The sequence below is a fragment of the Limtongia smithiae genome, assembly GCF_038497785.1.
Source record: "Limtongia smithiae strain NRRL Y-17922 unplaced genomic scaffold V1518scaffold_15, whole genome shotgun sequence".
Classification (NCBI taxonomy): domain Eukaryota; kingdom Fungi; phylum Ascomycota; class Lipomycetes; order Lipomycetales; family Lipomycetaceae; genus Limtongia; species Limtongia smithiae.
Window position 1 is genome coordinate 91,486 of NW_027117636.1, and position 12,074 is coordinate 103,559.

The window sequence follows — 12,074 nt, forward strand, 5'->3', positions numbered from 1 at the left end:
AGGACTTGGACCGTCGCAAACATTTCCGATATATCGCTGGCCTCGGGCTCTTCGACTCCGCAGCCATGACACATCCGATCAGATTGCTTCCGATTGAGCTGCTTCTGATATCGAGATTGCCGCTCTGTACGCCATTACCAGTACCCTCTTATTATTCTGAGACTGTGAGCCGGGTCGAGCATCTTGGGTTCGACAACCAGACGAGCCAGCCCGCCGACTTCCTGTTGTTCATTATTGTTTTCGTTTTCTGTTCGTAAATAATAGATAAATAATTTTAATCTTTAGAACAAGTGTATTTAGTAAGCCCAAAGTCCTCATCGCGTGTTGCACAAAGGATCTGAAGGCAGTAAAATGTGACAGTAGAGCCGTTGTGGTGGAACAAGCTGAGGACCTCTGCTGAGTTGTGTGCTTCGCATGTAGGGCGGGGGTAAGTTAAGACGTGATTTATTTCACAACGCACCAAGTATCGCGATGTCACCAACGTCCGTGTCAAAGCAAGAGCTGGAGAATACGATCAACTGATTATGATGATTCCTGTGGATTTGATTGCAGAATATGGTAAACTCAATTATTACGCTGAAGCGTGGATCCCAGTGCGGTTGTGCTGCATTGGTATCCCCTTCAATCTATTGGTTGATCAAGCTGCGAGAGATTTGAGGATACCATGCGGCTTAAAAGTGACTTTTGTAAAGTATTTGAAATAGTAAGTACCTATTACTGCGATCACGGTTTCAGATGCTGCTGGGACTGCTCGGGCGGAGAGGGTGACGCGCCACCGTACGCCCTGGCCGGCCCATAGCATCTGGAACATGTCGCTGTCACTGCGCCAGACCTATCACCTCCGCAATATATATACCCACATCTGCTTCCAGCTTCTTTCTATTGTTATCCTTTACGCGTCTCTCTGCTGCACAGTCCTGGCCCATGCTTAATACGACTACCCGCGACCACGACCACTTGCTGACTGAGCGTCGCTCCTCGCCGCCACTTACCACCGCTAACAATCATGGCCACTAAAAATATCTTCACGATGCAGCCTACACCACCTGATACACCAGTGTCCACTGCGCCCTCGACTCCGGTCACAACGTCTCCAACTTGGTCGCCCATCAGTTCGGAAGCGCCGGCCACCTCGGATCCACCGGACTACTTTGCGTTCCCCTTCCCTCTTTTCGGTCTTAATACACTCATCCTTACTATCTACGACGAAAGCGGCAATCATGAGATACAGAACAGTTACAACAACCACGACAGCAACGTTGAGGGCCACAACTACAACCACAATAATATCACCAACAACACCAACATCACCACCAGTCAACATCACCACCATGACAGCCTTCACGTTGACACCCACGTTGGCAGCAATTCTTACAACCTAACTCAATTCACCATCGTCGGCTCCGCATCACCCGCACTCCCATCACCTACGCTGTTCTCGCTTCAGATACAAATGGAAGGGGCCATCATGGTCGTCAATAACGGGGAGACACTACCTGCAAGTATACACATGTCATTCGGAATGGCAGCTGAGTTTCCGCCCGGCGCTCAACTGGCGACGCCGCCTCTGACGCCGGTCTAGTCGCTCTAACGGGGGTAAGAGCGGCGAACGAGCGGCGCTTTCGAGACGGAGCTTTTGGGTCGAGATTTTTTATTAGTTCAATTTGTATATTGTTGTATAGCTCTGCCTAGCCCTGAAACCGCTCAAGAATACTGAGATGTATCGCCCGAAACTTGTTGGTAAAGTGGAAAGAACTTGGAGGACGAGGTTTTGCAAAACCGCAAATATCGCGATATTGCAAACTGCACTCCAGACTGCCATAACGACAACAGCGCGCTAGGAAGCGCGATTTTGGCTTTCTATTTTAGTTTATAATACGTATATCGCAAGGATTGGGTAGATAACATATTACTAGATTTGTTGCGCTGCATGTGGATCGACAAAATGTATGTGATCCCTCATTCTCCAAATGAGACGAGAGAGCTGATGATACCATGCAGAGGCGGAAACCGAAGAATCACATGAGAGTATTTGACTGCCGCTTGCCATTGCAGGTCCACGATGTTGCCGGCGGTGCTTTGATTGAGAGGACGGCGACATGGTCCGGCAAGTCTTTCGCTATGTGGAGCGCCTCCGATATCAAGCATCTGTGACACATGTCGCTATCACCATATCACCTTATTTTTTCTGCGTGCTGTATTCTGTTGTTAATTTTATTTACGAACTCCGCCGTCAGCTGCTACTCCACGCCAACGATGACCACCCCACCACCCGCCTCACAACCACTCCACCCACTATAATGTGCATCAGTAATTATTGCGAATCTATAAAAAATCTGGTCTCTGCCTAAAGCGTCTCGTTTGTACCGATACGCGAGCCAATCTCAGAGGAAATCGAGCCTACTTCACCGGAGAGGAGGGTGGCATACCATAGCGCTTGTGAGTTCGCCGACGACGATTACGATAAGGACTGCTGCCGCGACTTTGAGGAAATATATGAAAGCGAAGTTGATGATGAGGATAATTCCACTAGCGATGTCAAAGGGGCGTTACATTATTACTGAATATGCCAACAGTCCTTCCCTTCGAATATGCCGCCTATGAATATCTATTGAACGACGCTAGCAAGGAGATATTACTACACCCTCTCCTGCTCTCATCAAAATAGTACTATAGCGCTGGAGATGCTTTTCACGCACTGCGTTCGACTGTTTCCTTGCATAACACAGCTACCAACGCCGCTGCTCACACCGCCAGAGTCAGAAGCCTCTACGGCGGACTATGGTGATCTCAGCAGCTATCGCTGTGCTGTTGGCGTGCTTTTTTTATGTACCTATCGTTTTGTATTAAGATAATACCAGAATAAAATGCCAAGCCTGTATAAATGATATTTAGACGTATCCCATCGATGAGGTCGCTAAATAGACAAGTAGAAGCCGCCATGTTTAGTTGTCTAGTGACGTTACCTCTATCTCCTAAACGTGCGAGCACACAGGTAGGGGGGTATCACAGAATCACCGTAAGAGCTTGAATAGCATAGAATCCGTCGAACTACGCCGCCGTTACAACGGCGAGTCTGCGGCCGTCACAGTAGACGGCATACTGGTACCACTTTCGCTCGTCGGTGAGTATTCGCCTGCAGGAGATCACCTGCATGTGGGTACACTTGCAAGCTCGTACTCCTTCTACAAGCTCATACCAGCGCAATAGCCCGCCCCAAACTATTCTCCTTACGGCGAAATTACCATCAGCGACTGCGACTCTGGCTCTGGCAGTGATCTTCTATGCACCACTATCTACGAGCGCGAACTCACTACAGATCTCATCGGCAAAGCAAGACATCAACGGCTCTTACAAAATCAGCAATCACAACGCGCATGACTAATCTGAGCACTGCGTGCAAATGTCAAGGTTTTGACGTGCTCTCATCGCCTGTGGTATTAGCCGTGGCTCGCATCCAGCAGGTTTGTCGACGCGCGTACTCATGCACATGAACAATTGTTGATCGTCATCGAATAATCGTTCGGGAATTCTGCGGAATGGTTAGCCACGATCTGAGAATCTTGTGCTGTGTCGTTGTTGAGGAAGTGGCTTCTGGATAGTGTGCACTGCAAACAGGACGTGTCGGTTGCGGTTAATGAAGCCACTTGCTACTGCAGTTACTGCAGGTACAGGGAGCGCCTTGGGAGAAGTACCCCTAACCCGATAGGCGGTGTATAACCTGAACTTGTGATTTCACTATCACAATACAAGACACCATCACGATTACCACCTCCATCGTTCTGGATAATACCATTTATCAACATCTATTTAATTATTCTGGTCTGTTGCTATGATATTTTTGAAGAGACATATCGCGCATACAACAAGCGGTGGTGCCCGAATCGCGCACGCGTCCGCGTCGGGTGTGTTTTGAAATATCACTGTCGTATATATTCTACCTCAGTCACATTAAATTCAAGTTGCCTGTTGGCCGTGAAGATGTCTCATTATGAATTTGTTTTTCCAAACATTGCTACTACCTTCTTTCATGACTCGAGAAGTCGGTGGTATGGAGCGTCTCTAGCTCGACCGCCGTTTGGTCAGCTGTCCAAGTTTTGTCTGACAATCCAATTTTGTAACCACTCTTTGTTTGTAAATAGGAAATCAGAACTCTTTATGTCTTGACAAGTGCGCTTTCGTGAGATCCAATTTCTGCCTCAAATTCGATTAACTAGGCCATTGCGTGTTGCGCAAACGGTTGTCGCGGTGGAGCGGGACCTTACGATGCCAACGCGGATGTGCGAGGTGCTGTCAAATGTTAGCGCTTTGCAGAACGCGATTCAATTAACAACGATCGCGTGCATCGCAAATTCTAATCAGCCACAATGTCTACGCCACCAGCGAGGACGATGTGTAGCGCGGAATGATATTATCGACTGACGCTGTTTGAATTACGCTGCGGAACTACTGTCCTGAGCATGGTGTGTACCTCTGAGGAATTGGGGATCGTATATGCCGCCGACGCGTCGTATTTGTTGATATCGCAACCCTGACATTGTCGGCTTGCAGCTCGGTCATATGGTCCCGTTTAAGCATACTTTCCAGAAAGCGATCATGCCGCGTTGTATCGCATCGTCATACTGACATCACAGCATCGATCGCGGCGATATCAAAGTTGTGAATATTTCCCTTATCGATATCGCACTGGGCGATTCAGAATCAACAACATACGAGTACTTCCTTTGCTGCTCTCTTCTTCTCTCCCATACTCTGCTTTCATCACTTCCTCTATGTGTTTATCGATCACCAATTAACAGTCCCAGACTAATAGCGATTATGACAAACTTGTGCCGCTCCTTCAAGAAGCTTTTCATGTCCATGACACGGAGTTCAGAAGCAAGGAAGAATGTTCGCTTGATCTACTGCCCGCTACTTACGATGCCGCAAACTACTCCTACATCTGATGCTCCCCTACCGACCGCCTCGACGGAGAAAAGCAAGGGAAGCAGCGCCGACATCGTCAGCAGCCATGGCAAATGCCGTCGCCCCTTATTTTGTCGCCTTCCGCCACGGCCTGCCACCGACATGCTCACTCCGCTGGAGTGGCCGGAGAATCTGGCAGACGGGCTCGACGAATTTCAGATGTATTTTGCGAAAGATGCGGCCTTTGGCGGCGTAGAGCTTTGTCCGACTGTACTCACATTGTCGCCTGAGAGCCCACGATTACTACCGCCTGCTCCGTGCTCGACGCCCGCGGCGATGGAGTTTTGCCGCCATGAGGATTATTTTGGTTTGTTCATATAGTACTGCCAGCGCGGAAATTTTATTTGTTCACTTGGATGAATTTATAACCGTTTTGACAAATTTTCAAAAATGACCTATAACCGCCGCTATCTACACTTGGATAGACAGATCTCTGCAGACCATCCAAATCTTGTAGGATCCATGATAAATTGACACTGCTATGGTAGTGGGCTACGCACACCTTCGACGGGCACTCGTCCCCGTTGCATATAATGAAAATACCTGATTGTGCATTCCGCCAAGTCGTAAAATTGTTCAGCAGCTCAAGATGGAGCCCCATCATGTAGCGGTTAGGGTTTTTAGTCGGCTCAACACCGCGAGTATCGCAACAATCCTCAGTCCCATAAGCTAGTTACAGCATCGCACCGGATTCTGGAACCACCTCGTGCAAGTTACTATAATATACATTTCTGAAGAGCTGAAATAGTGCATACTGAGTCTATGTAAATGCGATCGACCATAGAACTGATTAAAAGTGCACGCGTTGTCGAGTTGGGCGATATGAATGTGTGTGACTACGACGTTTGCGACCAATGACGTTAGAAATGTGTTGCTACTCATATTATATACATATATCATTAACCCTGAACTCTGATCGTGGCTCAGACGGCGACGAGGCGATGTCCTACCCAGTATCTAATTTCCCGCCGTCTGTTCTACTGCTCTTCTACTGTCGTTCTTCCATCCCTGTTGCGATGCGCTTTTTCGATGTTTTCCATATCGCATCTATATCGTGTACCTGAGCTCATTACGATTTTACGATATATCTGATACTTATTGTACCCACTCTTCTACTCTACTTCTCCGTATATGTTCTCATCCTGCGTGTCTTCTCTTCACAAATCTTCGCCGAGATCGCAACTTACCAGCATGGATTTCATCCTCCTCCTCCCACCGCCTTTAGACACTCTCTCCGTCCCTTTGGCCTATATCTTACCTCGTATTCCAAGAGGTAACCATACCCCGGTCGTCTGCTTATACCACCGCACCTGCTCCGGCACCAACTTCCCCATTTCCCTCTCCGCCTCTCTAAGGCAAATCGCCCCACCCTGTCGGGAGCCCAATGTCGTACGTCCAATCAGCCCAGAGGAATGTTATGATGTGGATGATAAAGAGTTTTGACGATATTTACTCCGGCACGGGGTTTATAGGTTTGCTTCGTCTCACCGCGGGAAGTAGTTCATGTTTGACTGTATTTTGTTTACGGAGTTTTCGCGTTGTCACGTACCGAACCTGAATACAGTAGCCAGTCCACCACCCCTCTTGTACCTATAGTTACAATTCATTAATATGTACAATACTGTTACACCATCCATGTCTAAGCATATAAGTACAAAAAGTTATATACACCTCCGGCTCACAAGACGCCGCCATCCCTCATCATCTTCCACACCCCAATCTTCAACCGCTCAGTTACGTCCGGTGATATATACCGGCCGCCGCCTTCCCGAACTTCTTCCCCATTGGTATTCTCTCTTGTCGGCCCTATCGCAGTAGCAGTAACGGCACCCGCCGCTGCAGCGGCGCGGCGCACAAACTGGGGAATAGCGTATACGCCGACACGCACGTTCCACAGATCACTTGCAGCCATCGGCGCCTCGATGAGCTGCACAAGCGTACTCGCCATATCCGCACTGCGCGTCTCGACCGCCATTCTCTGTCCCGCACCGCCACTGTTCTGGTGCGCATGCTGAAACCCGGACGAGGAGGTGGCCACCGGAGCGTCAGGCATAGCGACCATCTCGCTGACACTCACCCTTGCAAGCTTCGCTGCGACGCCAGCATCGATTTCACTTGCTTCCGGCGCGCGTGTAAGCTCAGCGAATAAAGAAGCTGGCCGATCGTCGTTCGGCTGCTCGCCCCCGCCAGGGTGGCGACGCTGTTCGCTGTACATCGTGAGCGTGCGCCATAGTGCGCGCGCATGCGCGTCGTTGTTCTTCACATCCAACAGCACCGGCCAATGCTTCGGGGACATGGTCTTTATAAACACGACCTGTTCCAGCGGCGGTAGCAACACCGGCGCAACCGCGTCGCGCACGCGGATCGTGATCGAGGATACCGGATCCCGGTAGCCTATCTGGACTGGCATCTCAATCGGTCGCGCCGTCTCGATAGCGCGAACGACAAGACACCTCTTGCGGCATGCAAACACCCAAAAATGCCGTAACGCTTGTAAATGCACCTGGTTATCAAGCACATCGTTCGGAAACTGCGGGTACATCGCCACTAATAAGCCCGCGAGCGCGAGCTTATCGATACCGTCCTTCGTCTCGACCGCGTACTCACCGCCACCGACGAACAGCATCCCCAGTGCTAGATGCGTGGCAAGATGGCTTCCGTACGGCACGTCGGCGCTGCTATTCCCGTGCAGCGCGCGTATGCGGCGCAGCACATCCAGGTCACCCGAGCCAGACATGACCACCGCCGCACAGAGCGCAAGCACGTTCTGGCACATGCGCGCAGACGCACGCGTCATGATCTGATCGTAGCTGTGGCCGGGAAGCGCGCACAAGCGTGTGTACTGGTCGAGGTAGTACACAAGCGTTGCTTTGGCATCGAGGTCGCCAGTGCCAGCATATCGGATACCCATAGCGAAGCATATACCGCAGACGATGTTGAGAAGTGGGAGATCGTCGCTATCAAGTCTCTTGATCGTCTGCAGACCCGCTCGTTGTCGCAGAAATGGGCGTACAGAGGTGGTTACCCATTTTGTTGTCTTGCCGATGGTGGACCACATCACAAGCCGACTCGCCAGAGTCCGCAATAGCAATAAATCTGGCCGCACATACTCAAACAACACTTCTGTCTCCGGCACATCCAATTTCCCCGCCAGCGTGACGTCCTCGATATGCATGCACATCAGCATCAGCGCAAAAATACTCCCGCTCGCGGTCTTGTCGAGTAAGTGATGCTTCTGCGCCGACGCCCCGCCTGCGACGCCACCCCCACCACCGCTACTCGCGATCTTACTGGCCTTGCCTTCGGCAGGCGACATCTCCCCTGCTCCGCTTCCGCCACCACGTACACCACCGCCTCGGCCAGTCGTCCCCGTCGCGATCGCAAGTAACCGTTCCGTCACGCGCATGTCCGCCAATCCTGTCGCAGTCGTGCCGGTTCCAATATTAACCATCCCCAACGCGATGCCAGCGGCAAGAAAATAACCTTCATCTCGTACCGCACTCGTCTCTGCTGCGCCGTGACTCTGCCGCGGAATCTCCGCATCGCCCTCGAGAATTCCCGAGACATTATATTGATCCAGCTCCGAAATCAAAATCTCCGTCATCCGCCGGTGCTGCGTCCCGTAGTACAACAAACCCACACCAACAATGCCCGCGGTCTGCATTGCCATCGAGATGTTCATATTTGCAGACCCGATCGGCAACAACGCCGCCACGTGCACCGACAGCACCTTCGTCATCTTCGGATTCATCGTGCCGAGATATGACGCCGACATTCCAAGTAACAACGCAACCGAGGTGAGCGTATGCTTCGGGCGCAGGTAGTTGTAAATATGCCACTCGGCCAGGTTCTTCAAATGCCCGTTCAGCCCAAGCCCAAGTAAAAAACCCGCGTGCTGCGCATTCAATTCCGCGGGCTTGTTAAACACGACCCAGGAGCCCGTGATCTCCTGCCCGTCCTTGGCGACACTCAACCCGCTCGCGACGCCGTTGTGGAATAAGCCCCATGAAATGTTGCTCTCCGTGACAAGATGCTTCTCCATGGTCACCGTTGCCATGCTCGGCACCATCATGATGTTGAAGTTCATCTTCGGAATCGGGAATTTCTCTGTCAACAATGGCGAGCGCGCGGAGTACATGAATGCAGCGCGACCGACAGGCACGGCAAGCGTGCGTCGCGCGATCGCGGACGCGAGTTCTTGTTGCGCAGCGTGCATGTTCGCGTCGTTGCTTTCATCCACACGCTCAAGTTTGCCCAACTGCATCTTCGTCGTCTGCAACAATTTCTGCACTTCATGCAGTCTCCGATCTTCCCGAAAAATCATCTTCGAGATGTACGCCCGATCGATCTCAGACTCGCCGTCCCAAGGCCCGATTGCAGCAGCTTCGGTATCGGTTTGCAGCGAATGCACAATCTGCGACATATCCCGTGCCTTTTCCCGCGCGCTGGCGTAGCGTCCGATGTCCACGTCCGCGCCGGCGCCGAGCTCGACGAGCTTTTTCAAGTCCCACCGTCCGATCAGTGCGAGTACCTCTGCATCGTCCCACTCCGTCGGCGTATGCTCCTTGCACCACATCAGCGCTTCTTTGAAGAGAATCACAATTCCCTCCGGAAACCGCTCTACCTCATTCAATAGCGTCGCGCCGCGGGTTGTTGTGGAGACGCGGAACGAGGATGTGAGGCATTCAACGATATCGCGAAGCACCGTCTCGCGCGGAGCAGTACCAAGAAGACTTATTATCTCGAGAATAAACGCTGATCGGGGTAATAGTTGTTTTGCCCGCACTTTCATATCACGCGCAACGTCCTGCAGTGTAAGCAACCGCACCGGCACTTCAGGCTTGGTTAACACCTCATAAATCGCCGCCAACAAATTCGACGGCGCGCCAACTTCGGCGGACGCAAAATGGGGTATATCATCGTACACGACGTCGCGCACCGTATAAATGTTCGTCCACTGCGGACCCCAGCCAAGCCAGCGCACAAGTTGGCCTAGCACGATATCGACTTTGCGTTTCGCATCGGCAGAGGCAATGTCGAGACTGAGATCCTCGGCGAGCAAATGTAATGCAGCGGCAACTTTTGAGCGACAAGTACTCCAATCGGCCTCCATATCCACATTGCTGAAATCATTTGCCAACAACACTGCCTTCGATGCGAGTCCCGCTAGAGTCCATGTCGTCGTTTGTGGCGTTGCATGTCCCGGCAACTGAAATATGTTGAAACATGGTCCTGACGGAAGCAATGGATACATAAGTTGCGTAGCGGCATCAGCTTGCAGCATCTGCTCAAACGGCGATATCTGCACGTCTTCCTCTTCCGCCGCCGCCGGTGCGATACCAGAGCCAATCCAGGATACCAACAACGCAATCACAAACGCGTTCCACTCATCATCTGCCGGCGGCAAGGCCGCTTCCCGTCGTTGCAGTGCGCTTGAGAAACAAAATGCAAGAAAAACCTGCTGCTCGTGTTCGAGAACAGAGTTGAGGATTCTGAACGCGCGCTGGACGAGCGATGTCGTCGGCGTGCAGAATAGCTCGACGCGGAGTATGCTTCCGTCCAATAGTTTGAGCGATACGCGATTGTCGACATTGTGCCATAGCGATACCGCTGGCGCGGAAACGTCGAAAGAAGGGGAAAACACGCGGATGAACGGATCGTATAGACGCAGTAGCCCGTCGGGTGAAAGCACGACAAGCTCAGGTATCCGAGATCCTGATGCTGGGTCGGTCTTCAACGCACATGCGTCCAGCGCTGGAAGCTTTATCGAGTCAACGAACCGGACTTGCCGGCCGCCGCGTGTAGTCGTAAACAGCAGCACCAACAATTGCTTCCCGGCCTTATCGAAACAACACAACGCGCGCGAAGTACAATCATGATCGCGCACCTCAAACACCTTTGGTGCATCTCTCTCACCGCCACCAAACGCGAACCCCTCGACAAGCACACACTCGAGCTCGCGCGTGAGACTATCCACGTCATACCACCACGATAGCGATGGCACAGGTATGGTCGGCGGAATATCCGCAGGATCAATGATCCCCCCGCCCCCCATGCGATCCAAATTCAACGAGATATCGCCGCGAGACGCGGAGTATCGAGTGGTGTTACTCGGCGCAAGGGAGGACAAATCCGCATCTGCGACTGGCGCGTCGTCCTCAGGCGCGACAAACGAATGTAGCATCGACGATTTGCGCCGCGACATTGTTCGCCGTCGCGCGGTGCCTTGCGTCGTCGTTGTCGTCGCCCCGTTGTCGAGGTACTTGTACGAATACACAAACAACATCCTCGACATGACGTCTACTGTCGCAAGCAACGCCATGCCGCCATCCTCGGGCGTAGTCGAGACATACGCAACCTTTTCCCCCCGCTGAAACGCTGCACCGTCGCCGCCACGGACAACCAGCCCGAGCTCCGTCATGGGATCGCACAAGGTGAAAAACCGCGGCGTCTCGGCCGCGGACTGAGAGATTCCAAACAATTCCTGCATCATATCGCGCGCGTCGTCTGCTGTGGGACCAACCGGATCCCCGCTCGCGTCGCGTTCGAGGATAAGGCCCCGCGGCGCGGCATACACGCTGCGCACGCGAAAGGGAATCCCAACTACATACCGCGCGCCTTCGACAAAGTAGATGTGCGCGAAATCCGCGAGCAACACTACCAAGGCCCGCTGCCTAGTCGCTGGGCCCACGATATTTCGACCCCGCAAGGGCACCGGCGGCCGCGTGAAATGTGTAAACAGCGCGTGAAGCACTTCGTCATTGGGAAAGGTGAACAAGCGCTGGAGTTGTCCACATAAGAGCCATGATACCTTGTGTGGCTCAATCACGAGGGTTTCACCAGTCGGGCCACTTGTCGTCGTTATGCGTGCTGCATCTGTGGGGGCAGGCGGCGTCGCGGACGGTGCGAGCAGGCGGAAGCTCGCGAGCTGTGGTGTTAGTGGCATTGTTGTGTACGCACGGACAGGCCACGAGACCGAGCGCGTCGCGGTGCAAAGTGCGATTGCAGGACTGTCGAGTGTATTATGTGGTCAGTGAAGCGGTGCTCAGTCGAAGTCGTCGTCCATGCCGCAGTGTAGTAGTGGCGGAGCTGGATCTGGAGTGCACTTT

General features: G+C 52.3%; 1 protein-coding gene across 1 annotated transcript; it reads right to left on the reverse strand.

Annotated features, from left to right (window-relative positions):
- Window positions 1-6,537: 6,537 nt before the first annotated feature.
- V1518DRAFT_422840 (uncharacterized protein) lies at window positions 6,538-12,069 on the reverse strand. The gene has a single exon (XM_066905544.1). It carries the CDS (start codon window positions 11,909-11,911, stop codon window positions 6,644-6,646), a length of 5,268 nt encoding a protein of 1,755 aa, XP_066757256.1. The 5' UTR covers window positions 11,912-12,069; the 3' UTR covers window positions 6,538-6,643.
- Window positions 12,070-12,074: the final 5 nt, after the last annotated feature.

Excerpts from the sequence above, each read along its gene's own strand:
- V1518DRAFT_422840 (XM_066905544.1), bottom strand. The coding sequence starts at position 11,911 with ATGCCACTAACACCACAGCTCGCGAGCTTCCGCCTGCTCGCACCGTCC.